The sequence below is a fragment of the Narcine bancroftii genome, chromosome 11 (assembly GCF_036971445.1).
Source record: "Narcine bancroftii isolate sNarBan1 chromosome 11, sNarBan1.hap1, whole genome shotgun sequence".
NCBI classification, from domain to species: domain Eukaryota; kingdom Metazoa; phylum Chordata; class Chondrichthyes; order Torpediniformes; family Narcinidae; genus Narcine; species Narcine bancroftii.
The window spans coordinates 15985051-16012186 of NC_091479.1; the positions used below are offsets into that span (position 1 = coordinate 15985051).

At 45.5% G+C, this 27136-nt stretch overlaps 1 protein-coding gene across 1 annotated transcript in view; it reads left to right on the forward strand.

Moving 5' to 3' along the window:
• The first annotated feature begins 11342 nt into the window (after positions 1-11342).
• LOC138745551 (neuroplastin-like) overlaps positions 11343-27136 on the forward strand; it is a 53118-nt gene continuing 37324 nt past the window's right edge. Inside the window, exon 1 of the mRNA XM_069902691.1 lies at positions 11343-11542. Within this exon, the coding sequence (XP_069758792.1) occupies positions 11449-11542 (94 nt within the window). The 5' untranslated portion in view covers positions 11343-11448. The remainder of the gene's footprint in view (positions 11543-27136) is intronic.

Below are 27136 nucleotides of genomic sequence, written 5' to 3' on the forward strand. Positions count from 1 at the left end.
TTTCACCCGTGGGTAAATCTTTACTGTATTGTGTTCAAACTCGTTGTTTCTCAGACCCACCGAGAGTTAAATTAAAGGCTCCAGGATAGTTTTGCACCCAGCATTTGGCACCGGACATTTTGGCCCGCCCGCCCCACTCACAGTCTGCTGGCCAACTCCAACCCAGCGCACTGCCTGAACCCCTGGCATTGCAGAACCTCCCTCACCCCCCCCCCCCCAGGAAACTGCTCCCCGGGCAAACAAGGGCTTTTCGTAGCTTACAGTGATATATTTAAATTATTAAAAACAGTCTGGGAGCATTCAAAAACAAGGGCTTTTGGTAAATTATAGTGATGTATTTATTCTATTTATTGTGTTTAATTAATATAATGGAATATATACTTCATTGAATTTAAAATTATTAAAAATTGCAGGCACCAAGATTTCCGATTCCGTAAATTAACACGTGAGATGAGGTCAAAAATAATTCTTTCTGTGGTGGAACATGGCAATACAGGTGGGGACCTCACTGAGAGACTGATCAGGCCTGCTTGCCTCCGACCTGGTAACTCCTCCCTGTAGTTTCCCAATAAAGGCTGAGAGCCCTTGTCTCTTCCCTCGATTCCAGCTTTGGATCCAGGCCAGAAGCGTGCAGTTATGTGCTGGATATTTCAGGGCATTGAAGCCTTTGTGTCTGAGCAAAGTTACTGATTGTGCTACACTTTCCTCCCTACAATGACTTCAGGACCGCAGACAGGATGACTAACCTCATTAATCGAAAATAGTGGCTTTGTGGAAACACCTGGATAATTTAAATGTCCCATCCCCCCCCACCTCACCTATCGGCCCGACTTAATTACCAGATAAATACAAGATGAGTGCCAACAGGATTTCCTGTCTTTTCAATACTGATAATGAGTTAATTGTTGTACACATTATACATGATCCACAGGCACTGAAATTCTTACTTGCTAGAGCCAAACAGTTGCGTTGCAACGAGACCAACTACAAAATGACAGTTATACTGGTGCAAAATAAAATGTGACAAAGCAATAGAGCAGACAACCCTTTTGCAGTCATTCCTAATATCCCAAATCCTTGCAAGGCTCGGTAGGGTGGGTGGGGAGTTGGTGCTTTGCCTGGAGGGGCTGTCAAGATACTCAAATTTTGAGCTCGGCCGTGAAAATCTGAAACATCGACAGAAACAGAAAAATTCAGTGGGAAGAGAATCGGGAGGTTAATGTTTCAGGTCAGATGAACCTGGTTCAGAACTGGGAACAAGGTGCAGCGTGGATTGTCAGGTGGAGGGTCCAGGTGACCTCTCCACCTGGACCCAGGCGGGAATGTGGATTGTGGAGGGTCATGTGATCTCTCCGACAGGAACCGAGTCGGAAGTCGCATCACCTGCCAGTCAAGGTTGGACTCTGCCCTCCCCTTGGTGCACTCCTGACCACTGGGCCCCTTTAATCACCTAGTGATGACCTGGGCCAGACTTCCCAGCTTACTGCACTTTAAAGGCCCACCAGATGCAACAGCTAATCCTCTCGGCTCCTTGGTCGCGTCTACGAACGCTGCTCTACATCCTCTTATTTTTCTTGCGCTATTTATTTATTTTTCAAATGTAATTGATAGCAATATTTGCACATGGATGCTACAGCGAACAACAAATTCTGTGTCCTGTTCGTGACAATAATCTCCGAATCTGATTCCTTAAAAAATCGTATCCTGTTCAAATATGTAAACTTGTGCTGTAAATACATATTCTTCACTCCCACCTGCGCTTGGGCTTCTCTCCATTTTCCACAGCAAGTAATTACATGTCTAATTTTAAAATGTGGAGATTGTATTTATGTAAGAATGTTCCTCATATAGGACTAACATGAGCATATAATACTCTCATTCAGCTTGCTTAATGTATGACCGAATTCAATTATTTTTATCTGTTTTCCATCTGATGTTCCTGATGATGGGGGAAAACCAGGACAAAGGCTCACAGTCTAAAGCCATTTAGGCCTGACATTAGGTATATATTTACGTATAATATGTGATTACCCTGGTATCCGTGCTCAACATCAGCAAAACCAAGGAGATGACTGTGGGCTTCGGAAGAAAGTCACGGGAACACAATCCATCGAGGACAGCAGAGGAGAGGGTCAAGAACGTCAAATTCCTGGGTGTCAAGGATCTGTCCTGAAGCCTCCACATTGATGCAATCACAAAGAAGGCTCGCCTGGGGCTATACTTTCCTGAGGTGTTTGAAGAGATTTGATCTGTCACTGAAGACTCTCGTAAGCCACCTCTACAGGTGTACTGCGGAGAGCATTCTGGCCGGTTGCATCTCTGCCTGGTATGGAGGCGCCAACTCTCTGGACAAGAATAAACTCCAGAGGGTTGTTAACTCAGCCCTGCGACATCACAGGCACCAGACTCCACTCCATCGAGGACATCTACATGAGACAGTGTCTTAAAAAAGCAGCCTCTATCCTCAAACCACCACCCAGGCTATGCCCTCTTCCTTCGGGAAAAAAGTACAGGGGCCTAAAGACGAGAACTCAGTGGCACTTTCTTCTCCGCTTCTTGCAGAATCAATGCACCAAAGGCACTGCCTTACTTTTCGTGCACTGTTATTTTTATTTATTTATAGTAACATCGTAAGATTGTCATAATATGAATGTTTACCCGATGACGCTGTTGCAAAACACTGAATTTCATAACTTGTTCAGGACAATAAATTCTGATTCTAACAGCGCCTGCAGACTTCTGTGTTTTCACTCCACGCCGCAGAGCTAGCACACGTAATTTGCCTGAATGGTTGACTGGCCCGCTCCTGCTCTTACTTTCCTGTGTGAGCCCTTGGGCTCACTGATTCACCAGCTGCTTGTCCCGTGATCTCCGAATCAAGTGTATGTGTGTCACTTATTCCAAAAAACCCAAGCCAGCTGAAGATATGAGTGAATCGTCCCACTGACAGAGGATCGTTGGCTATTTTAAGACTTGTGAAGGCATTTATTTCCTTTAAATTTGCAAAAATCTACTTTCTGAGAAACCTTGGCATGTCGCCGACGTCCCTTACCAACTCTTGCAGAGGTCCCGTGGGAAGTATCCTGTCTGCAATGCCTTGCGGCTTGAGGCAGGGACTGCTGTGCCCAAGAAACTTCAGGGACTGGTGAACGCAGCTAGGGCCCCATCACTCCATGAGGACCACAAGATAACGGAGCAGAAGCAGGCTGTTCGGCCCGTCGACAATGCTCCACCATTCCATCATGAGCTGATCCGTTCTCCCTCTCAGCCCCACTCTGACTATTTTAGTATTTTATTTTGGGATTTTTTAAAAATAGAATATACATTTTAACATATTAATACACTATATTAAACAATTTCTCACAAACACAACAAATAAAAACAAAACAGTCTCTCTCTCTCTCTTCCCCTTTCATACAGATCCATTCACTGTCGGAGCTCACATATAAAGTATATAGAGAACAGTTGGGGAAATTACATTTTTTACTTTGTTGCCCTTTTTTGTTCCTTTTAATTACTGTATCTTTTCCCCTATGTGGTCCAGGTACGGCTGCCAGACCTTTACAAAAATATCATGTTATATGTGATTATTTTTTACCCCCGTACGTACTCAGCTGTTCATTTCCACTGCCCATCGTGCTATAAGTAGAGGGGAGACGGACTTCCAAGGGATCGCGATACCTTTTTTTTTGTTGCCGCCATTGCTATTTTTGTAAATGAGATTTGATATTTGGTCGCATGTTTCCATGAAATTACCTGGTAGATACAGCTTCCTGGATAGTTTTTTTTTTGTGATTCCTTGCCAAAATGGCCTCACGTCCACGTGGCACGTAGAAAAGTTCCCGTCTCACTCCCGCATCTGAAACACATCTCTGAAGTTTCGGCATTTGATCTGCGTAACCTTTGTGGGGTAAGATGGAAATGGTGTAAAAAAAAAATTTACACTGAACCAGCCCATTTATACCTGACGTCGTCCTGTCCTTCCACCAATCTGACCGGCTTCTTTCTGAAATCACCGCACCCCCATCTTTCCCTTGACCTCTGCAAGGAGACCATAGTACATTTTTGTATTCCCCATCCAGACCGTTTGTTCAGTTTATCCTGAATATTTTTTTAAAATTACTGTATATGCTGTTTTGTAAGATGACTCCCATATATTATGACCCCAGAATTTCCACCTAAATTGAAAGTCTTTGATTAAGACTTTAGGGTGGCAGTTACTGCAATTATTTTACAGTGCCAGTGACCCACGCTGTCTGTAAGGAGTTTGTATGCTCTCCCCATGCCTGAGTGGGTTCTACCTGGGGAGGGGGGAGCTCCGGTTTCCTCCCACCATACCGGGGAGAAAGAAGGGGAAGTGGGTGGGAAACTGGAGGAAAGCAGACTCAGGCCCGAAACCTTGGCTCCTTACGCCCTATGGATGCTGCCTGACCTACTGAGGTTCTCGAGTACCTACTGAGGTTCATTCATTTTCTATTTCAATAGTGGTGCAGCAGGCAAACAGCGCAAACTCTCACCTTCCAAAACAGAATGGAATGTCTTGCTTTTTGGACGTTTTCATTCATCCATTCTCTAGAAGTGGAATTACTGGCAAGCCCAGTCTTTGATGTCTGTCTCCAACCGCCATCTTTTACGGGATGCAGGAGCATCAAAATCAGGACCACTGGGCGAGGAAAACAGCTTCTTCCTGCAGGCTGTGAGATTGAAGAAACAGTAAATGATTCCAAAATATTTATATCTACACTGTTTTGTCGGGCTGTATATGTACGGTCAGATGATAATAAACTTGAAATGAATGGCTTGTTGGGCCACCTTGGAGGTGAGTTAAAATCGACCACATTGATGGGTTTGAGTTATACATAAACCAGAATGAGGAAAAGATGGCAGATTTTTCTCCTGTGAGGGACACAGCAATGTCTCAACAAAGTGGAGGATTTAGATTTCCAATGCACATTTGGCGACCTTACCACATTCCAAGATTTCAGACCCAATTTAGTACTTTTGAAGTACATTTCCGCTTCATATTTTACTTAGTCTCTTTTTAAGAACACTTTGGAGACCAAATGTCTGTGTGACAAATGTGCTCCCTCTTCCAAATTAACGTGATCTGCAATGGCTTTTTTATGAAATGGCTCCATCTCTTGGTGAACATTATGCCACCTCTCTCACCCTCTTGTCATCTGTCAATCCATCTCCATCTCCCTCTCTCCTCTACTATGGCCATTTGTCTCTCTTCCCTGCCTTAGCTCTTTCTCTCCAACCCCCCTCCTCCCCGCCCCCACTTTTCTCCATATTCTTGCCTTCCACTCTCTCCTCTGCTTTTTCTCTTTTACTCCCACTTCCTTGATCTCTCATGTTCCTTCTTTTTCCATTTTCTCTCTCTTCCTTATCCTGTCTCGCTCTGACTCTCTCTCTCTCTTTCGATCTCATTCTCAATTTCTCTCTTTTTCATAATCTCTTTCTCATTCTGTCTCTTTTGTGAATCTCTTTCTCTCCCCCTTTGTTCCTGCCTTCCTGCCTCTTTTCTATCCACAGTAAAACCCTTGTGATCCAGCACCTATAGGGATTGGCAGATGCTGGATAAGTGTATTTTCCGGTTGCTTGAGATTCACTCTTACAACCCCTGTATTAGGAATAAACAGTTTAAAAGACAAAAATGTTGGACTGTACTTACACTGAACAAACTTCACTCACATGAATATATAAACCTGAAAGCATTTTACTTTATTTTCAGTCACATTCTTTGAAAACATTTAACCGGCACTGCATCTGCAGGTTCCTCCCCCTCCACGGAGCCACCCGACAGATGAACAATAACATTATAGATAATTAACCAAATGCTCCCCTAAGTTTAAAGATAAAGCCTCTGACCGGGGCGGCTCTTACTAAGCAGTGATAAGGAGATGCTTAAGAGAGTTGCCCCAATGGCAAGCTCTTCATTCTGGGCAATGCCAACACAACTTTATTCAAACAGCGGCCACGAGCAAAGCACAACCAATGCTAAGTATTTGCTCCCATCTTCACCAAAAGTTTATGTGTTACTTCCAAGAACATTTACTTTTACAATTATAAACGTAAGTATTTTTTACCTATTATTTTATTCTTATTTATTTTAATTTTATAAGATATATTTTCTTAATTTTTTTTCTGGTGGCTTGAATTCCTGATATCATGGGTTTACTGTCTTATACTTCAGCCAGACAGCCACTGTGAAGACCTGAAATGGGTGGGGGGGGGGGGGGAGGAAAAATGATCAGAACCAGGATTTTGTTTCAGAAACTACTTTTATGAATATCATTTGTATCCTTCTCATGACTGGTCTCTGTGGAGGTGACACGGGAACAAAAAAAATAAAACAGCTTTCATTTCTTGCCTCTTGGTCAATGTTTCGCTAGCAGAAATTGCTGCCGTCCATTTCAAACTCAGAAATGGGCGCCCTCCACTTTCCGTGCACCTCCCTGAACCAAAATGCACATGGTGGGGATGGCACAATTAGCAGGATGGTGTTACAGCACTGTGAGTTCGAATCCAGAGCTGTCTGTGGGGCACTTGGTTCTCTCCGGATCTGTGCTGGTTTCCTCCGGGTGGTCTGGTTTCCTCCCACCATTCAAAACAGACCGGAGTCGTAGATCAATTGGGTGTAATTGGGCGGCGCGAGCTCGTGGGCCAAAAGGGCCTGTTACCGTGCTGTATGTCCAAATTTAAATTTTAAATTGCTGATTTACAACGTAATTCGCACATGCACAATGGCTCAGAGATATTATGGCTTGTTTAACTCTAGAAAAAAAATTATTTTAGATATGCTATCACAGATTCCAAAAGACATGGGGCCCATTCATGGACTATTATCAAAATCTTAGGATTTCAAGATCTTATGGAGCACAGGTATCACTGACCTTTTGTACAATACAAGCCTCCCTCACCATCAGTTCTCAAGTCCCTGTGATCCATAGAAGCTATACATCAGGTGGATGGTATCATTATCTAAGTCACATGTATGAAAAGTATATTTATATATCTTCTAGCTCCTGGGTACCAATGCTTCTCTTATTTAGCTAACAATTGTACATGACAACAAGACAAGCTCCCTTAAGAGTAGTAAAGACCATTGTCCAAAAGGAAAAATCCCTATACAGACATGTATATCGCGTAGACCTCATTTTAGGAAAAGATTCGGGGGGGGGACTAGTACATGCATACTACTTTTGACCGCGGTAAGTGCCAGTGTTGTTGGGGAGCTCAGATGGGCAGGCAGGCGGCCGGGACCAGGCAGTAAGTCCACAGTCGTGACTTAGGGAGCCCAGATGGGCAGGTGGCCTAGGTGAGAGTCTGTGGTTGGGTTGTCTGGTGGGCGAGCAGCCGTGGGGGGGTGGGGGGGGGAAAACGACCTTTACATGATATTGACTACTACTCAAGTACGATAATTGAAGAAGATGCAAAAACGCCCCTGAATATTTTCCTAATTATGTAATCTTGTGGACGACAGAAGTGATTTGCATATTGAATAATATTTTTATTAATGTTTTAAAATACAATCAATATCTACTCTGATTATTCCCCTCATAATTTTAAATACCTCTATCAAATCCCCCCTCAACCTTCTACGCTCCAATGAATAAGGACCCATTCTTTACGAGCGGCAAGGCGCGCCAATTTAAACCTCTATTTTTTACCTACTTATTTTCCTCAATTTGCTTTACTGGGTGGCTTGAGGTTGCCAGTTGCTTGAATTCTGGATAACAGGACATACTCCGTGAGGAGAGATTAAGTCGCCTTGGACTCTACTCGCTGGAATTTAGTAGAATGAGAAGAGAACTTATAAAAGCAATGTTTATGAAAAGAATAAATTAGATAGAAGCAGAAAAGTTGCTCTGATCCTTGGTAAAATCTAAATTATAAAGCTTCATGATGGAAGTGAGGAGAATGTGGGCAGGCAAATAGTAAGTCAGCAATGATGGGGCTTTAATATACAGCAGAATAATTATTATGTCGCAGAATATGGGTTATATAATAACAGACTAGTTAGGCTGCAACAGAGAAGCATCGCAGCAACTCTGGAAACACTTGATTGCTTTTCCTTATTATACACGGGGTCACTTCGATGAGGCTGGAACTCAACACGTTAATGGTGAACATATATTTTGCTATAGAAAGTGTACCGTTTGACCCGTGGAGCTCTGCGTTTTTACATTTGTGTTCTGCTGTTCGTGGTGAATGGTGGGTTACCCCAAGAGTGAAGCGGTTAGCGCAATGCTGTCACAACACCAGCGATGGGGGACCTGGGATAGAATCCCACGCTGTCTCTAAGGAGTCGCTATGTTCTCCCGGTGTCTGCATGGGTTCAGAATCAGAATTTATTGTCATGAGCAACTCGCCAGCGTTGTTGTTTCGCCAAGCAGTGTCACAGGGGCAAACATTTATAAAAACCATCTAAATAAAAATAGTGCCTGAGAAGTCAAAGTGAGGCAGTGTCTTTGGATCATTGCTCATTCAGGAATCTGATGGCAGCGGAGTAGAAGCTGTCCTTGTGCCGCTGGGTGCTCATCCTTAGGCTTCTGGACTTTTTTCCCCGATGGGTGGCGGGGGGTCCTTTAGGACAGAGGCTGCTTTCTTAAGACACCGCCTTGTGTAAATGTCCTCAATGGGGTGCCTGTGGTGTCGCAGGCTGAGTTAACAAACCTGTGGAGTTTTTACTTGTCCTGTGTGTTGGCACCTCCACACCAGACAGTGATGCAACCAGCCAGAATGCTCTCCACGGTCCACCTGAGAGAGTCTTCGGTGACATACCGAATCTCCTCAAAAAGTGTAGCCTTTGTGATTGCATCAACGTGGAGGCTTCAGGACAGATCCTTGACACCCAGGAATTTGATGTTCTTGACCCTCTCCACTGCTGTCCTCGATGGATTGTGTTCCCGTGACTTCCTTCTGAAGCCCATGGTCATCTTGATTTTGCTGACGTTGAGCACGGATACCAGGGTAATCACATATTATATACCTAACATCGGGCCTAAATGGCTTTAGACTGTGACCCTTTGTCCTGGTTTTCCCCCATTATCAGGAACATCAGATGAAAAACAGATAAAAATAATTGAATTCGGTCATACATTAAGCAAGCTGAATGAGAGTATTATATGTACATGTTAGTCCTATATGAGGAACATTCTTACATAAATATAATCTCCACATTTTAAAATTAGACATGTAATTACTTGCTGTGGAAAATGGTGAGAAGCCCAAGGTGGGAGTGAAGAATATGTATTTACAGCACAAGTTTACATATTTGAACAGGATACGATTTTTTAAGGAATCAGATTCAGAGATTATTGTCACGAACAGGACACAGAATTTGTTGTTCGCTGTAGCATCCATGTGCAAATATTGCTATAAATTACATTTGAAAAATAAATAAATAGCGGAAGATAAATAAGAGACAATAAGGTCGTGCCTGAGGTACATTGATCTGATGGCAGAGGGGAAGTAGCCGTCCTTGTGCTGCTGAGTGCTCGTCTTCAGGCTCCTGGGCCTCCTTCCCGATGGTAGCAGAGTGAAGAGGGCCTGGCCTGGGTGGTGGTGGGGATAGAGGCTGCTCCCTTAAGAAAAATTTTTAAATATAGTAAGATAATAACCTCCAGAGGTGGACATGGGAGGGAGAGATCCCAGTGCCTCCTGTAGCAGGCCTGACCTTGGAACCACCCCATTGGTCCACTCCTGGGCTTTGCCAGGGGTAAGTTCTAGAGCGCCCCCTGTGGTGGGATAGGAGGAAGACTAGAGCACCACCTGTGGTGGAATGGGGGGGGGGGGTCAACTCCAGAGCGCCCCCAGTGGTGAAAGAAGAATAAGTTCTAGTGCTCCTCTTGTGGCGGGATGGGGGATAAGTTCTAGAGCGCCCCCTGTGGTGGGATGGGAGTAAGACGAGAGCATCAGCTGTGGTGGAATGGGGGGGGTCAACTCCAGAGCGCCCCCAGTGGTGAAGTAGAATAAGTTCTGGTGCTCTGCTTGTGGCGGGATGGGGGATAAGTTCTAGAGCGCCCCCTGTGGTGGGATGGGAGTAAGACGAGAGCACCACCTGTGGTGGAATGGGGGGGGGTCAACTCCAGAGCGCCCCCAGTGGTGAAGTAGAATAAGTTCTAGTGCTCCGCTTGTGGCGGGATGGGGGGGTAAGTTCTAGAGCGCCCCCTGTGGTGGGATGGGAGTAAGACTAGAGCACCACCTGTGTTGGAATGGGTGGGGGGTTCAACTCCAGAGCGCCCCCAGTGGTGAAGTAGAATAAGTTCTAGTGCTCCTCTTGTGGCGGGATGGGAGATAAGTTCTAGAGCGCCCCCTGTGGTGGGATGGGAGTAAGACGAGAGCATCAGCTGTGGTGGAATGGGGGGGGTCAACTCCAGAGCGCCCCCAGTGGTGAAGTAGAATAAGTTCTGGTGCTCTGCTTGTGGCGGGATGGGGGATAAGTTCTAGAGCGCCCCCTGTGGTGGGATGGGAGTAAGACGAGAGCACCACCTGTGGTGGAATGGGGGGGGGTCAACTGCAGAGCGCCCCCAGTGGTGAAGTAGAATAAGTTCTAGTGCTCCGCTTGTGGCGGGATGGGGGGGTAAGTTCTAGAGCGCCCCCTGTGGTGGGATGGGAGTAAGACTAGAGCACCACCTGTGTTGGAATGGGTGGGGGGTTCAACTCCAGAGCGCCCCCAGGGGTGGAGCAAAATAAGTTCTAGTGCTCCGCTTGTGGCGGGATGGGGGATAAGTTCTAGAGCGCCCCCTGTGGTGGGATGGGAGTAAGTCTAGAGCACCACCTGTGGTGGAATGGGGGGGGGTCAACTCCAGAGCGCCCCCAGTGGTGAAGTAGAATAAGTTCTGGTGCTCTGCTTGTGGCGGGATGGGGGATAAGTTCTAGAGCGCCCCCTGTGGTGGGATGGGAGTAAGACGAGAGCACCACCTGTGGTGGAATGGGGGGGGGTCAACTCCAGAGCGCCCCCAGTGGTGAAGTAGAATAAGTTCTAGTGCTCCGCTTGTGGCGGGATGGGGGGGTAAGTTCTAGAGCGCCCCCTGTGGTGGGATGGGAGTAAGACTAGAGCACCACCTGTGTTGGAATGGGTGGGGGGTTCAACTCCAGAGCGCCCCCAGGGGTGGAGCAAAATAAGTTCTAGTGCTCCGCTTGTGGCGGGATGATCGAACTCCCCCTATGGGTAAGGACCAGTGCGCCTCTTGCGTGAAATCGCTTCACAGCGCCCCCACTGGCGGGGCGAGGCTGAGTGCGCCCCCACAGCGCCACCCGCGGCGGGGCGTGGAACTCGGCGCCATGCCCCCGCCCCGCCCCCTCCCCTCCCCCCCCCTCGCGGGGCGGACCCTCGGCGCGTCGCGGTCGGACGATACCGGAGCGAGGGTGCCGCAGTCGCGCGGACCGAGGCTGACGGGCGGCCGCGTCGCGCTGGGCTCCGGCGAATCCTGCGGCACCATGGCAACGGCTCGCGGCCCCGCTCGGCTCGGCGCCGCCGTGTGCGCGCTGCTCGCGCTCTCGCTCAGGCTGGAGCCGGCCCGCGGCCAGAGCGGTGAGTGCCGCGGCCTGGGGCCCGGGCTGGAGGACTCCGGCAATGGGTTGGGGGGCGGGGTTGGGGGGGGGGTGCTGGGAGGACCGTGCGGGGGGGGGGGCGCTGGGAGGACCGAGGGGGGGCGCTGGGAGGGACCGTGCGGGGCGCTGGGAGGACCGAGGGGGGGCGCTGGGAGGACCGTGCGGGGCGTTGGGAGGACCGAGGGGGGGGGGCGGCCGGGAGGACCGAGGGGGGGGGGGGCGGCCGGGAGGACCGTGGGGCGGGGGGGGGCGGCCGGGAGGACCGTGGGGCGGGGGGGGGGCGGCCGGGAGGACCGTGGGGCGGGGGGGGGCGGCCGGGAGGACCGTGGGGCGGGGGGGGGGCGGCCGGGAGGACCGTGGGGCGGGGGGGGGGCGGCCGGGAGGACCGTGGGGCGGGGGGGGGGCGGCCGGGAGGACCGTGGGGGGGGGCGGCGGGCGGCCGGGAGGACCGTGGGGGGGGGGGGGGGGCGGCCGGGAGGACCGTGGGGGGGGGGCGGCCGGGAGGACCGTGGGGGGGGGCGACCGGGAGGACCGTGAGGGGGGGGGGCGGCCGGGAGGACCGTGGGGGGTTTGGAGGTCCATGGTTGGGGGGGGTGGGGTGGTTGGGTTTGGAGGTCCATGGTTGGGGGGGGTGAGGTGGTTGGGTTTGGAGGTCCATGGTTGGGGGGGTGGGGTGGTTGGGTTTGGAGGTCCATGGTTGGGGGGGGTGAGGTGGTTGGGTTTGGAGGTCCATGGTTGGGGGGGGGTGGGGTGGTTGGGTTTGGAGGTCCATGGTTGGGGGGGTGGGGTGGTTGTGTTTGGAGGTCCATGGTTGGGGGGGGTGAGGTGGTTGGGTTTGGAGGTCCATGGTTGGGGGGGTGGGGTGGTTGGGTTTGGAGGTCCATGGTTGGGGGGGTGGGGTGGTTGTGTTTGGAGGTCCATGGTTTGGGGGGGTGGGGTGGTTGGGTTTGGAGGTCCATGGTTGGGGGGGTGGGGTGGTTGGGTTTGGAGGTCCATGGTTGGGGGGGGTGAGGTGGTTGGGTTTGGAGGTCCATGGTTGGGGGGGGTGGGGTGGTTGGGTTTGGAGGTCCATGGTTGGGGGGGGTGGGGTGGTTGGGTTTGGAGGTCCATGGTTGGGGGGGGGTGGGGTGGTTGGGTTTGGAGGTCCATGGTTGGGGGGGTGGGGTGGTTGGGTTTGGAGGTCCATGGTTGGGGGGGGGTGAGGTGGTTGGGTTTGGAGGTCCATGGTTGGGGGGGTGGGGTGGTTGGGTTTGGAGGTCCATGGTTGGGGGGGGGTGGGGTGGTTGGGTTTGGAGGTCCATGGTTGGGGGGGGTGGGGTGGTTGGGTTTGGAGGTCCATGGTTGGGGGGGGTGGGGTGGTTGGGTTTGGAGGTCCATGGTTTGGGGGGGGTGGGGTGGTTGGGTTTGGAGGTCCATGGTTTGGGGGGGTGGGGTGGTTGGGTTTGGAGGTCCATGGTTGGGGGGGGGTGGGGTGGTTGGGTTTGGAGGTCCATGGTTGGGGGGGTGGGGTGGTTGGGTTTGGAGGTCCATGGTTGGGGGGGGGGTGGGGTGGTTGGGTTTGGAGGTCCATGGTTGGGGGGGGGGTGGGGTGGTTGGGTTTGGAGGTCCATGGTTGGGGGGGTGGGGTGGTTGGGTTTGGAGGTCCATGGTTGGGGGGGGTGAGGTGGTTGGGTTTGGAGGTCCATGGTTGGGGGGGGGGGGTGGGGTGGTTGGGTTTGGAGGTCCATGGTTGGGGGGGGGGTGGGGTGGTTGGGTTTGGAGGTCCATGGTTGGGGGGGTGGGGTGGTTGGGTTTGGAGGTCCATGGTTGGGGGGGTGGGGTGGTTGGGTTTGGAGGTCCATGGTTGGGGGGGAGGTTGGGTTTGGAGGTCCATGGTTCGGAGGGGGGGGTGGGGTGGTTGGGTTTGGAGGTCCATGGTTGGGGGGGTGGGGTGGTTGGGTTTGGAGGTCCATGGTTGGGGGGAGGTTGGGTTTGGAGGTCCATGGTTCGGAGGGGGGGATGGGGTGGTTGGGTTTGGAGGTGCATGGTTGGGAAGGTGGGCTTGGACAATGGGATTCTGGAAGGGCTGGGGGAAATGGCGGACCGGGGATGGGAGTTTGAAGGGCTAGGCAGGGGTGGGGAAGTTGGAGTGAGTCCAGGGAGTGGGGGAAGTGGTTTTGTCTACCATGGGATGGGAAATCAGAGTTGGGAAGCTGGAGTGGGGAAAGCAAACTGGAAGAGAGGGAATCCGGGTGGGGATATGGGACTTTGGGCAGCTGAGGGGAGGTGATGAGAAAGAAAATTGGGGAGTCTAGCGACTTTGATTGGAGAAGAGGAGTGGAACTCTGTGGGAGGACTGGCGATTCTCTGGTGAGGGGTTACAAGACTGGGCCACTCCACGTTTAGATTCATGGATGAAGTGAGGAAAGGGAATTTGGGGACTGGTGGGAGATGGTGGCTGGCATCCCAGGGATCTGATTGTTGGAAGAGCAAACACTTGTGGCAAGAGGTGAGTTATTGGTGCCAGTATCTGGGAAAGATGGATTGCTCATGTTGCCAGTGAGTGTTAACTTGGTGTTTTAGTGCAAACACCCAAGGTTGAAGATAGTTTTTTTATATATTTGTATGGTTTACATCGTCCAGTAACGATGCATTGCCACGCAAACAAATGCAAACTCTGCATTCAAATTCTTCCTCTCCCCTTGTCCTGTAACGGTTTGGTTATTTTGCCTGTTTTTTTTCACTTCCTGGTTAAATGTGGGGCAGGTGCTTAGGAAGGGTGAAAATGCAAGAGCAGTTATTAACTGGAATAATGTTGATATTGCAGTACTTTTAGATTGGGAGCTGTTCTGCAGAATACAGTGCAGAGATGATCCATTTTCAAATGGTGAACCATACTGCACTGCAATGATGTTAATTTCTTTTTGACATTCCTCTTTGCAATTTAGGACACCAAGTGCAGGGAAGGTAAAAATATTGAAATATGAAAGCTTGAGCTATTCCAGGCTATTAGTAAGCTTTTTATTGTCATTTAAAACTGCAGCAAATGAATTTGAAATAACTGTCTCGAACTATTATCAAGGTGCATATTTTAAATTTAGACATACCACACAGTACCAGGCCCTTATGGCCCACAAGCCTATGTCGTTCCCCGCCCCCCCCCCCCCCCCTGATACACCAATTAACCTACAATCTCTGTCCGTTTTTAGAGGGTGGGAGGAAACCCACGCAGACATGGGGAGAATATACAAATTTTTTTAATGCCATTATTTTAAATGCACATTATTGTTTACTGTCTCAGGGTGTTGTTTCAGAGAAGTTATTCAATGTATTTCAGTAATTATTGTGGGGGAAACAATGTAAGCTTTACAATGTCAGTGAAGTCCTGGAAACACAATCCACATAGACTTTTGAAAATCTACTTAATGCTGTCGTGTATACCCAAATTGTACTGAAACACTACTTACAAAGTAGGCCTAATTGTGATTGGAGATGTTCAGTATTCTAGATGCTGAGATATTTTTGTACTTTGGAATGTCGTGCTAAGCACTTTCCTATCAAGGCTGTAATGCCAATTTTTTTGTCGTCTATTAGATATGGCCATTTTAAAACTGTAAACCTGCAGGCAAGAGTGTATTGCTTATTCATTTGAGGAGATGGGGTGGGTAAAAGCTGAGCCAGCAAGTCCTGATGAAAGTTTTCCCAATGGCAGTAGATAGATATCAGACTTGCAAGCAATTTAATTGAGATATGGAAGAGGAGTTATTTGATAATAAAATCCACTTTATTCACCATATATTTTTTAATTGGTTCCTGTCCTCTGTAAATGATCCTTTGAAACCAATTATCAATGAATGCGAAAGGGGTCAGAAGCAGAACTGAATTTTATTTGAGAGGCAACATTTTTGGTATTGCAAAATTAATTCCTGATCACACTGGTTTGAAAGAAGACCGTGATGAATCTCATAATTGTCTAATTGCAAAAGAAGCATTTTTAAACATTTGGCATAGGGGTGGCAAAGTTGGTGTAGGGGTTAGCGCAATGCCTTTATGCCAGAGATCGGGACTAGTCCGGGGTTTGAATCCCATACTACCTGAAAGGAGTTTGTATATTCTCTCCAAGGGCTCCAGTTTCCTCTCACTGTTCAAAATGTACTGAGGGTATAGGTTAATGGGGTGTAAATAGAGGCAGCATGGACTTGTGTGTCGAAATGGCCTGTTACCATGCTGTATGTCTAATTTTTTTTTAAATTTAAAATCACCCCAAATGAAATGAGATGTGCTGATTTCTGAGTCAATCCTTCATTAAATAAAACATAATACTCTTGGTGCCTGCCACATTGACCACCGCCAGTGGGCTGATATCGTCTCCAACCGTGCATCTTGGCGTCTCACAGTTCGGCGGGCAGCAACCTCCTTTGAAGAAGACTGCAGAGTCCACCTCACTGCCAAAAGACAAAGGAGGAAAAACCCAACACCCAACCCCAACCCACCAATTTTCCCCTGCAACCGCGTCTGTCTGTCCCGCATCGGACTTGTCAGCCACCAACGAGCCTGCAGCTGACATGGACGTTTACCCCTCCATAAATCTTCGTCCGCGAAGCCAAGCCAAAGAAAAAAAGAAGAAATACTTCAGAATTTATTGCAATGTTTTAGAACTCTTATCTGAATTGAAATATCAGCATTTTTTGAGAATTTGGTGAAATCAACATTATATGTGTGAAAGTTAAATCCCAAACTTTTTTTTTGGAGTTTTTTTTATTTGGGCAAACTGAGAGGAAGATGAAGAGCAAAAAAACAAAATGCTGGGAATCTATCCAATAATGCAGGACAAACTGGTATTCATCTGTCATTGGAATATATTGTCCTTATTCCTTTGTAAGAAATCATTAGATTTTTAACTTTATTGAAAATTTGAGAACAAATGCATTTGCTGCTGTTCAAGATTATTTCAGGCTATAAAGAGAGATTGTTCAATTGTTTAATCATATTTTACAATTTCCTGCACGAGGTGACTTAGAGCATTGTCAGGTTAATGGTGCATGGTGGTTGAGTGACTTGACAACTAAACCTAGCCTGACCTTACCTGATGTCCTCGAGGAAGTGCTAGGAACAAGAACTCTGAAATCTGCTACTTTTGTAGAAGTTGGCTATAATCACATATTGAGACTTGCAGTGCAGGAGAGAAAATCCCTGATCTCTAAGTTTAGTTCAGACCACAAAAAAATGGGACAGACCTGCTCTTTGAAGTTTGCATTTTTGAGCCCTGTTTGCATGCTGAGTATTATATACGGTGTACATGGTACTTTCACCAAAGTCTCAAGTCACAGATTGTGCCTGCATGGAATTGGCATAAAGGGTGTGGAAGATGTGAATGGTTTGCATGTCAGGGTGGTTTGCATTTCTCTCGGGCCTCCATTGGAAATGAGCCAGGAAAATTATTGCAGTTGATTGTGGGTGATAATGAAGCCATTTTTTTTTTGAAATTTATGTTTTATGGTTGGAAGAGAGGTTGGAGAAGAAATACTCATCTCCCTTTGGTTCCTCCATTTGGCAGATGACCCTGAGTTTGAACAAATGATGAATTTTACAGGGTGAACCAGAAGAAATTCTTCAACTGCTTCCTTGCACATGATTAGTTAGGGGAAGGCCAATTTATTTGTGTAAGGACCATTCCTTAATCTTTTAACAGTTGACTGGTGCTTGTTGGGTCACCTTGTGTGGCATGTAACTGAGCTAACCGCGCTAGTTCCAGGGACATATGCAGAGACAACTATCTGGGGTTGCTGGAAGATGATCAGCTTGGTGAAAACGTACTTTGGGCTGGCTGAAACATTTCTTCCAGCACAGTGAAGTATCCACGAGGATATCCTGCAGATCGGCATGCCCCAGGCCATGGGGATATGTTCTGACGGTAAATGCCCATTTTGGCCCATGAGTCCGTGCCATCCAATTAACCTACACCAGCTGTATGTTTCGAAAGGTGAAAGGAAACCAGAGCCTCTCAGATAAAATCTACACAGACACATACAACTTCCCTACAGACTGCGCGGGATTCAAACCCCAGTCCCAATTGCTGGCACTGTAAAGGCGGTGTGCTACCCGCTACGCCACACTGAAGCTTGTTGCGCCCAATGCAAAAGCGTTGTGGGGAAGGACCACAAACTAGGGTCCATCCATAACTGAGAATTAAAGGGCGGGGAACCTTCTCCAAGAACTGAAGGGATTATCACCCTTGGGTACCCCATTAATGACCATGGTGCTGCAGTAAAACCCTTGGTATTTGGCACCTACTTGGATTGCAGATGCCACATTCGCAAATTTTCCAGTTGCCAGAGACACACTGCAACAATGCCTTAACTAATACACCTGCATTAAGAATATAGCTAAAAAGACAAGACAAAATGTAAAGTAATTTGAAAAAGATCAGTATGGTACTATTTAGTTATGTAAAGTTCACTTTAATCAGGTAATTCGTGTAACAAAATTTAAATTTGAACCCAAATCACTGGCGTTATAACACCGTTATAATTAACCCCCCTGCCCCCCAAGTTTACAGGCCATGGTTACTAATACACCTAATACAAATAAAGATAAAAATTCTTACCAGGCAAGGGTGGGAGAGTCACCCCAGTGGTGAGTGGCATCTTCACCAAGGGGTTGTGTATTGCATTTTTACACTTTTAAACTTTTATTTAAAAAGTTTTTTAAACTTCTTTGAACCAAATTGCTGCCTGGTGTAAAACACTTTGTGGTGTCTAAATTATGGTGCCCTTTAGCAACCAAATTTTCAGATAGGGACCCTCTAATTTAACTGGAACTGATGGGAGGGCAGACTGGCTTCACAACGAACAGCCCTGCCTCTAGAAAAATACGACGTCTTTGAGAGTTTTTGTGGTGGTGTTTTGATCACGGCCCATTCAGTCTGTGATGTGAAGCAGAAATGTTTTCCACTTGTGGCAAAGCAACAAAATTAAATGTATGTATGTGTTTACATTTATGTATGAACTTGTACAATGTGTGACCTGCGTGATACGGTGAGAGAAGGTTTGAATTTACAATGCAATTTCCTTGTGGGAATCATTTACAATTTGATACTGAATTCAGTATTCAGTTTAAATCCAAAATGCTCCAAATTGGAGAAACTGGGTTGAGTACCATGTAAACACAGTAGATGATACATCAACTGAATTTTCTGGGAAAGAAGCTAGTGAAATGTTTACATGTGCGATAAATAGTCATCTGTTTTGCAAGAATTTTCAATCTTCTTATACTATTATAGAATGAATCAATTAAGGTTGTTTTGCAGAATTAAGAACCCATTAAGAACTTGTCTTAACCACTTTTACATTTTATAAGGATGTGGTTTAAAAGTTGCTCCATTGTAATAAATATTCTTTGAGAATTAACCAGGTACAGTATTGATGTTGCTCAACTTGATTCATTTTAAAATTATTGCAGTAATTTAGTTCCCTATTAGCTGTGGTATTCACATACTGTAATTGTGTTCAATTATTTTTCTTTTTGTTTATGGTTAACCTTTAATAAATGTATGTGTTTTCCTTAGTTTTGAAAACGACAGCTTTTTTTTTCCAGGAGAACTGACTAACGAGCATTAAGCTGATGGGCAATATGTTCAAATATACTTCACACTTGTCATTTTGCTGGCCAAGTGTTAACCCTTGGGCTCCGGCCATTTTTAATCTTTCACAGTATACACCAGGTCCCAGAGTAAACTACAGAATGAAAGGTTAAAAATTAGCATGAACCAGCTCTTGGTTGAGTATAAAACCAGTCCTGAAAAAATGAGTCCATGTGCTTATTGGTAGACCCTGAAAACTGGGAGTCCCAAGGATTAAAGTTCCTGTTCATGCGCGCACGCATGAATGTTCTTGGGTATAATCTCCGCTTGTGGGTGCTTCTTTGAGACACTAAACTGCTGGAGGTTTTGTACAGTATTAATTATTTTTGCTACTATAAGCACTGTTTCTATTAGTTGTTCTTGAATGTGGCAGTATTGTCCAAGAATAGAATTTCCCTAAAGTTAACTTGTGTAACAGCTGTTGTAGAATAACATGTTATTAGAATCTCTGGTGTGCCTCTTTTGTGCAGTTACCTTTTGAATGGTATTAAGCCCCAGCTGTAAGGTGATGGATCTCGTTCTCTAAAATATAGACTGTGCAAATTGAATGCTCGAACACAAGTGATAGATGAGTGGTTCTGCTGTATTTTGTATTTTCTGTATTGTAATCATTACAGGGTGGGGGTATATTTGAGCTTTTACCTGTATGTCTCCTTAAAAACTATTATAGATTTTCTCTAAAGTATCCAAGTAATTACGATAAAGAATTGGCATAAAGAGGAAGGACTGAAGGGGAACATGGAGCAGTTGAAATCAAACCAGGTGCAAAAGTCATGGTTAGCGCAATGTTATTACAGGGCCAGCGACCCAGGATTGAATCCAGCGCTGTAAGGAGATTTCCTCCGGGTGCTCTGGTTTCCTCCCACCCTTCAAAACCTATGGGGGTTGCAGGTTAATTGGGGTTTTTGGGTGGCATGGTCTCGTGGGCTGAAAGGGCCTGTTAAAGTGTGTGTCTATAAGGAGGGAGAAAAGTTGGAAAAGTGTTATTTAGGAAAAACCATTACTTCAATCATTTCCATTCATGTCCCAGAGAAATGGAACCACACTGTGGCTTCTCACGAGCATGAGTCAAGAAAGTCTGCAGGTGCTGTGATTTTAGTAAATACACAAAAGTGCCAGAGAAACTCGGCAGCACCCAGAGGAGGCAAAAATGGACAGTAGAACTAATGTTTTCGGCCCGAGTCCTTTGTCAAGATGTAAAATGAAGGGCTCAGGTCTGAATAGGCCTGAAAAGTTGGTGATATATCTTTGCATCCTATGGTCGCTGCAGGACCGGTTCTCCAGCATTTTTGTGTATTTGCTTTTCGTGAGTGGTCGATTCAAATACAAGTTGATTTGTTATAGGTTATGTATGCTCTCAATTATGGAACATGGCTTTCTCCTGTGTTTAATGGGCAATTGAGGTACAAATCAATGAACAGGCAAAATCCTGGTAAGGCAAACAAGAGATACTTTAGCATGAACAACTTGTGCCAATTCTGTCTCCAATTGCTACCTGTTTTGCCCATTACTATCGCTGCTTGTTGTTCAGGTGCTCCATTTGTGTTAATTGTCCTTGATCGTGTTCATTGAATAAGTAGCTGTAATAGATTTATAATTGGTTTGGAGCGTCGAAAGCAAGACTTGGTAAATAACTTCTGAATTTTGAGTTGAGAATTTGAAAACTAATTGTACTAAATACATTCACGTTTTGCACGGAGGACCGGAGAACACTATTTTGTCGGGTTGCACTTGTACAATCAGATGACAATAAAATTGACTTGACAACCTGTCTGAAAACTGTACAAGGTTAGGATAAAGCGATCAGGACTCGGGTTTGAATCCCACACTGTGTCGACATGGGTTTCTTTTGGAGGGTCTGGTTTCCTCCCACCATTTGAAATGTACCTGGGGTATAGGTTAATTGGGCAGCACAGCTCGTGGGCCGAAAGGGCCTGTAACCATGCTGTTTGACTAAAAAGAATTATTTAAAATGTTAGTCAGGGAGATTGCAAATCCATCATCTTGTCATAATGTGCTGCATGAGAGAAAAACAGATTACCAAGATATCTATTCTGGAATATAGTTCTATCATACCAAACATAAATCCTGAAAGTTGCGGTAAGGAAAAAGTGAAATGTTTTTCCAATTTGCTTTAAAATGCCATGTCTGACCTCCTGATTCTTATTGTCAACTGCAGGGATTAAAAATATCATGGATATTTTAATATGAAAGGCAAGCCTGTGCATGAAAACAAATGAAATTTTTTAGATTTATTTAATATTTAACCAGCATTAAAGTTTATAATTTATTGCATTTAATCTGCATTCCCATAACCAAAATTATGCTCCAGGCCTTGAATGTTTGGAAGAAGAGCAGGTGCTGGTTTAGTCAGCTTCTGTCATTCATTGTTAAGTTCACATCTTTTGTAAAGGTTCCAACAAATTGAGGCAAGATTCTCTTTCTTTCCCCTCCCCCACCTAATGAGTTCCTCCAGTGTTTGTGTTTTTACTACAAGCACAGCTCCTGTAGATGTTCATGTTCTTCCTTTAAACATTTTTGTTTAAAATGTAAGCATTCATAAAAATTACAATTCATTTGTATATAATTAAACACACACACAGAAAGAAAAAAGTAATGAATAAAAAAAATATTCAACTACATCAATAGACACGTGCTCTCCTTGTTTATAATTGTTTCTTCAATTTTAGTGAATCATTATGAATCTTGATGTTTACCGTATTATAGCTTTTCCAAGTGCTAGACATGGCTGTGAATCTAGTTGAGCACTTGTGTCGGGCCTCAACAACAGTGCAGTGTAGGTTGAAACAGGTGGCCACCGACTTAAAAATACAGTGCTTTAAATATTTATTACTGTATAATTTGACCTTTATCAAATTTACTGCATTTCTTGTGGTTTGAAATCTGTACAGGGTCCTGACTGAATAGGTCGTAAGGTTTTTGAAGACTGGACTCCAGCATCTGCTGTAACAGCTTGCACAAAAATCTAAAAATAGAATTAATACACACAAAAAATATTTTGACTCCAAGTGATTAAAATTATTAATGTATTACAAAACGAGGTTGTCCTGCAATTGAGCTACAAAGCGCCCTGTTAAATTCCCAGAAGGCCATGTGCTTTTCAATTTTAACAAATTGAATTTTCCAGGTCGGGCTGCGCGGTCACCATTAAATGAGCGAGGAGATGAAAATGCGATGGAATAAGCTGTGATCTCCAGTATCCCATGAAATATTTACTCTGCCTCTCTATTTCCTCACTCTGCTAACAAAGCAATTACTGGCAGATCAGAGAGTGCCGTTTTGGTCATTTGAAACTGCCAGGTTCTTGCTAAGCAAGAGACGGGTAACGAAGTAGCAAATTAGTTGTTCAGCAACGCTGCTTCCACATCTGTTTTAAAATACAGTTTCCATGCTGTTCATGGCCATGTGGTTGGCACTTTTGCGGATTTTTGGAATATGCTGGTCTTCAACATTTGAGCTTATTGAATAAAAGTTGACCTCGTTTCCTCCGTATTTCACCCATCGTGTCACTTTTATGTGTGCCACAGTGGTTGTTTTCAGTCATTGCAATTATAGATCAGTGGAAGGGTTAACCATTGTTGGATTAAAATCTAATTCTTAAAATGTGTCATAGAGAGCTCAACAGTATTTAGCAACGCAGTTAATTGTTAAGGAATGCATTTGAGATGTTAAACAAGTTCAAATTTATTACATGATTGTACATGAGCAATTTGACGAAACAGGATCCCGACCATGAAAACACACAAAATAATGATCACATGAAGTAAATAATATATATGGAATAACTTTCATGGGTAGAAGCTATTCCCCAACCTGGCAGACCTGAATTTGATGCTCCTTACCACCACCTTGATGGTGTAAGTTGAAGATGTGCGCTGGATGGACAGCACACCAGTAAATGTCATCTGTAGAGGAAAGGGAGACCCCCTCCCCCCTACCCCACCCCAGTGATCCTCTCGGCTGTTCCAGTGGTCCTCTGTGGTTTGCTTTGCAGTTGCCCTGCCACACAATGATGCCATTAGTCAGAACACACTCAAATGTGCTCCTGAGGTGCGCCAATGCAAAGCGTAATGGGGCTTGAAGTTTTGCTGCCAACCTGGGCAGACCAGTCTTTCTGTCATGAAGTACAGACTCCAGTTGCAGAGAGGAATGTTGAGTCCCAGCACGGGCTTAATAATATCTCGATCAGATTTTGTGCTTTACTTGTATGTCAAACCTGGTGTTTGTCACATGTGAACTGTTGTGTTTCAGCCATTTGTCTCTGGAACTGAACAAGCCAGAGTTTGAAGTGTTTCTCTTGCTTCGTTACCATAAAAGGACAGTTAGTGTAATGTTTACAAGAAATACTGTTAAAGTGGGTCTGCATTATTGAAAGGGCTTACGAATGACCAGAAGCAACCTTTTGCTCTCTGAGAATCCTTGTGCTGTTAAGTACTAAACCAATGTTACATAGATTTCGTTGATCCAAAATCATAGCCTTGGGACGAAAGTGGTCTACTAGCTTGGTATAGTTTTACCCAAGGGGGAATTAATTTCTAGCAATCAGATTATATATTTAATGGTGTTTCCCATTTGCAGAATTCATAGTTATTCAGAAAATAACATTTCTCAACTCGCGGTGAGCTGAAATCGGAGGCAAAAATCTAGCTGCAGTCTGGTGTTTCACTGTTCAAAGCTTTACAGAAAAATTAGGCCAATCTTTACTCTTGCCGGAAAGATCCAGTCATTATTGTGTTTTGCTGTTTGTGACATTCTCCTGGCTACCAAGTTTCTGTGTTGTATCAGTGGTGGCCATTGACAAAACTGGGCTTCAAGTACGCAAGCTTTGCATCTGAACACTCCGTTTTGGGAGAAAATTTGGAGAAAGCTCTTCCTAAAAGAGGAAATGTCTGAAGTTTGTGGAATCTGCAGTTCACGTTGTTCCATATTCACGATTACACAAGACAAGGAGCAGAAGTCTGTCTGCCTATTGGTCCATCGGGTCTGCTTCACCATTCTAATCATGAGCTGATCCATCTTCCCACTCAGCCCCACTCCCCGGCTTTCTCCCTGTAATCCTTGATGCCCTGACTAATCAAATACTTGTCAATTTCTGCCTTAAATACACCCAACGACAGCTGCCTTTGGCAACAAGTTTTGCAGAATCCCGACTAAGAAATTCTTCCACGTCAGTTTTGAATTGACTCCTTCTTGGCCGAGAATCCCCTACCATGGGAAGTATCCTTGGCCACATCCACTCTGCAGGCCTTTCAGCATTCAAATTCCCTCTGACCCCTCATCCTTCTCCCCTCATCCTTCTGTACTCCAAGAGCCAACACCCGTTCCTTATATGCTAACCCTTGCATTCTTGGTCTCATTCTAGTAAATCTCCGAACCTTCTTCAGCGCCTCTTTTCTCAAATAAGGTGCCCAAAAATGTACCCAGTACTCCAAGTGAGGTCTCGCCAGTGCTTTATAAAGTCACAAAATTATATTCCTGCTCTTATTTAAAAGTAGATTTCAATTATTAATTGGAAGCCTGGTTTAGATACGTCTGCATGGGCAGACCAAGATCACAGCTCACCACATAACTTTGTGCATTAAAGGATTTTTTTTTAATCTTAGTATGTCAGATACTTAAAATATTAATTGAGCAAGGAATCTAGGACAATGGCATTGCAGATACACCAACAGCTGCTGTGCTTTTCAATGGAACTTAATGGATGGTTTCAAAATATTTGCCTCATTTATAATACATGATTGCTTAAAATCAGAAAATCCACTTGCATACCTGGAAAATCAGACCACTACTAAGTAGTGCTATGGTCTGGTTTGGATCTTGTCAAATTGGATATTATTTTTGCATGAATTATTGCAGAATGCGAATGAAAGCTTGTAGGTATGTAATTTGGTACTGCAGATTACCAGGCTTGCATTGTAGGTATGTAATTTGGTACTGCAGATTACCAGGCTTGCATTGTAGGTATGTAATTTGGTACTGCAGATTACCATGCTTGAATTGTAGGTATGTAATTTGGTACTGCAGATTACCAGGCTTGCATTGTAGGTTTGTAATTTGGTACTGCAGATTACCAGGCTTGCATTGTAGGTTTGTAATTTGGTACTACAGATTACCAGGCTTGCATTGTAGGTTTGTAATTTGGTACTGCAGATTACCAGGCTTGCATTGTAGGTTTGTAATTTGGTACTGCAGATTACCAGGCTTGCATTGTAGGTATGTAATTTGGTACTACAGATTACCAGGCTTGCATTGATGTCATTGAAGGGAACTTTTGGGCACATTGAGCTGCTAAGTCCATTTTCAATGCACAGTGGATGAAAGGCCGATCGTTCAACACACCAAAGTGCTGGAGAAACTTAACAAGTCCTGCTGCATTCTTCATGTAGCAAAGATGTGTATCAGCTTTATGTACAGTAAAGTCAGGTGGGGCACATGATGGATGGAGGTTGATCTTTGACACTGCGCCAAAATACACTTTAATTTCATCCTCTCAAATTGGCTACCGCACTCTCTCTGGGCAGTGTTCACTGTTCTTTAATTTCCTCCCGATTCCCTTTCTCCCTCTCGATTCTTATGACAGCTTCTCTTCTGAATTCCTAGTTTTTTCTTGATACCAATTTATTTGAGAGCAAATTACAGTTGAAACAACAGACACTGATGTGTCTCAGCTATAACCAAGTCAGGATATTCTGGATGGATTTTTTTTCTTCGTTGCTAATTGTCTTTGAGAAAGGAGATTTTTTTTTAAAAGTGACACTAGTTACTGCAGTAACTCTGTTAATCAAGAATTGAATTTGACTATTGTAGTTTCTGATCAGGATATTGTTGAATTTTGGCACGACTTGCAGCCAGATTAAACTATAACATGAGATGGGGAGAGGAGTGAGCCATTCAGATTTCACATTTATTGTCCGAGTACTTACATGACATCACATACAACCCTGAGATCCCTTAATATGTTAACAATCAAAAGATGGCCATGGCTCACCTTTTAGATTTAATGTCAGATCATCATGGCCCATCCCTTCGCGAGCGAAGATGAACACGGTAGCTTGTAGCTCTTCTGTCCTTATAGAACTTTTGTTCCGTTTTCCATGGAGCTTTAGGCACTATGTGCTGGGGCAAGGACTTGGAGGCGAGTGCTTGCCCAGGACAAACGCCTCCCTCTGGGTCCTACACCCCTGGGCCTGGCAGAGTGCAAGGCACGACAGCCAGAGTGGCGCAGGATTGCCCCGCTCAGTGGTCTGTTCCAAGACCGTGCTCGCTGGCATTGCCCTTACGGATCCTTGGCCCACTGAGTTTGCTGCTGCATTGGTTTCCCGTGCTTTGTCACAGCTGCCAGACTGACAGGTGCTATTTGCCCATAGTTGGGGCCCTTTCCAGGTACTGACAATTGGGCGAGCCGAATTCAGGGATTTGAAGTCAGAGTTACCTTCTCCTAGCCTTTACCTGAAGAGGCAAAACCTGCAAGGCAGCAGTTAGTTTAATGTCCGAGTACATACAAGATATCACATGGGTAGCACAGTTGGTTTAGTCGGTAGCACAACGCCTTTACAGCACCAGTGATTGGGACCGGACCGGGAATCAAATCTTGCGCTGTCAAGAAGTTTGTACGCCCTCTCTTTGTCTGCGTGGGTTTTCTCCCAGGGCTCCGGTTTCCTCCCACTCTTCAAGAAGTACAGGAGGTGTGGAGTAATGGGGTGTAAATTGGGCAGCACATACTTCTGGACCGAAATGTCTAAATTTTAAAAAAAAATACAACCCTGAGATTCTTTTATGTGCTGGGTTTTTTTTAAAAAAACTAACTCAATGTACACATGTAAACAAATAAAGAAATGTAAACAAACTACTGCAATACAGAGAGGAAAAAAATAAAGTACAAAAGTAAAAGTGTTTTGTCGTTGAGGAGTCTGACGGTGGAGGGGAGCAGCT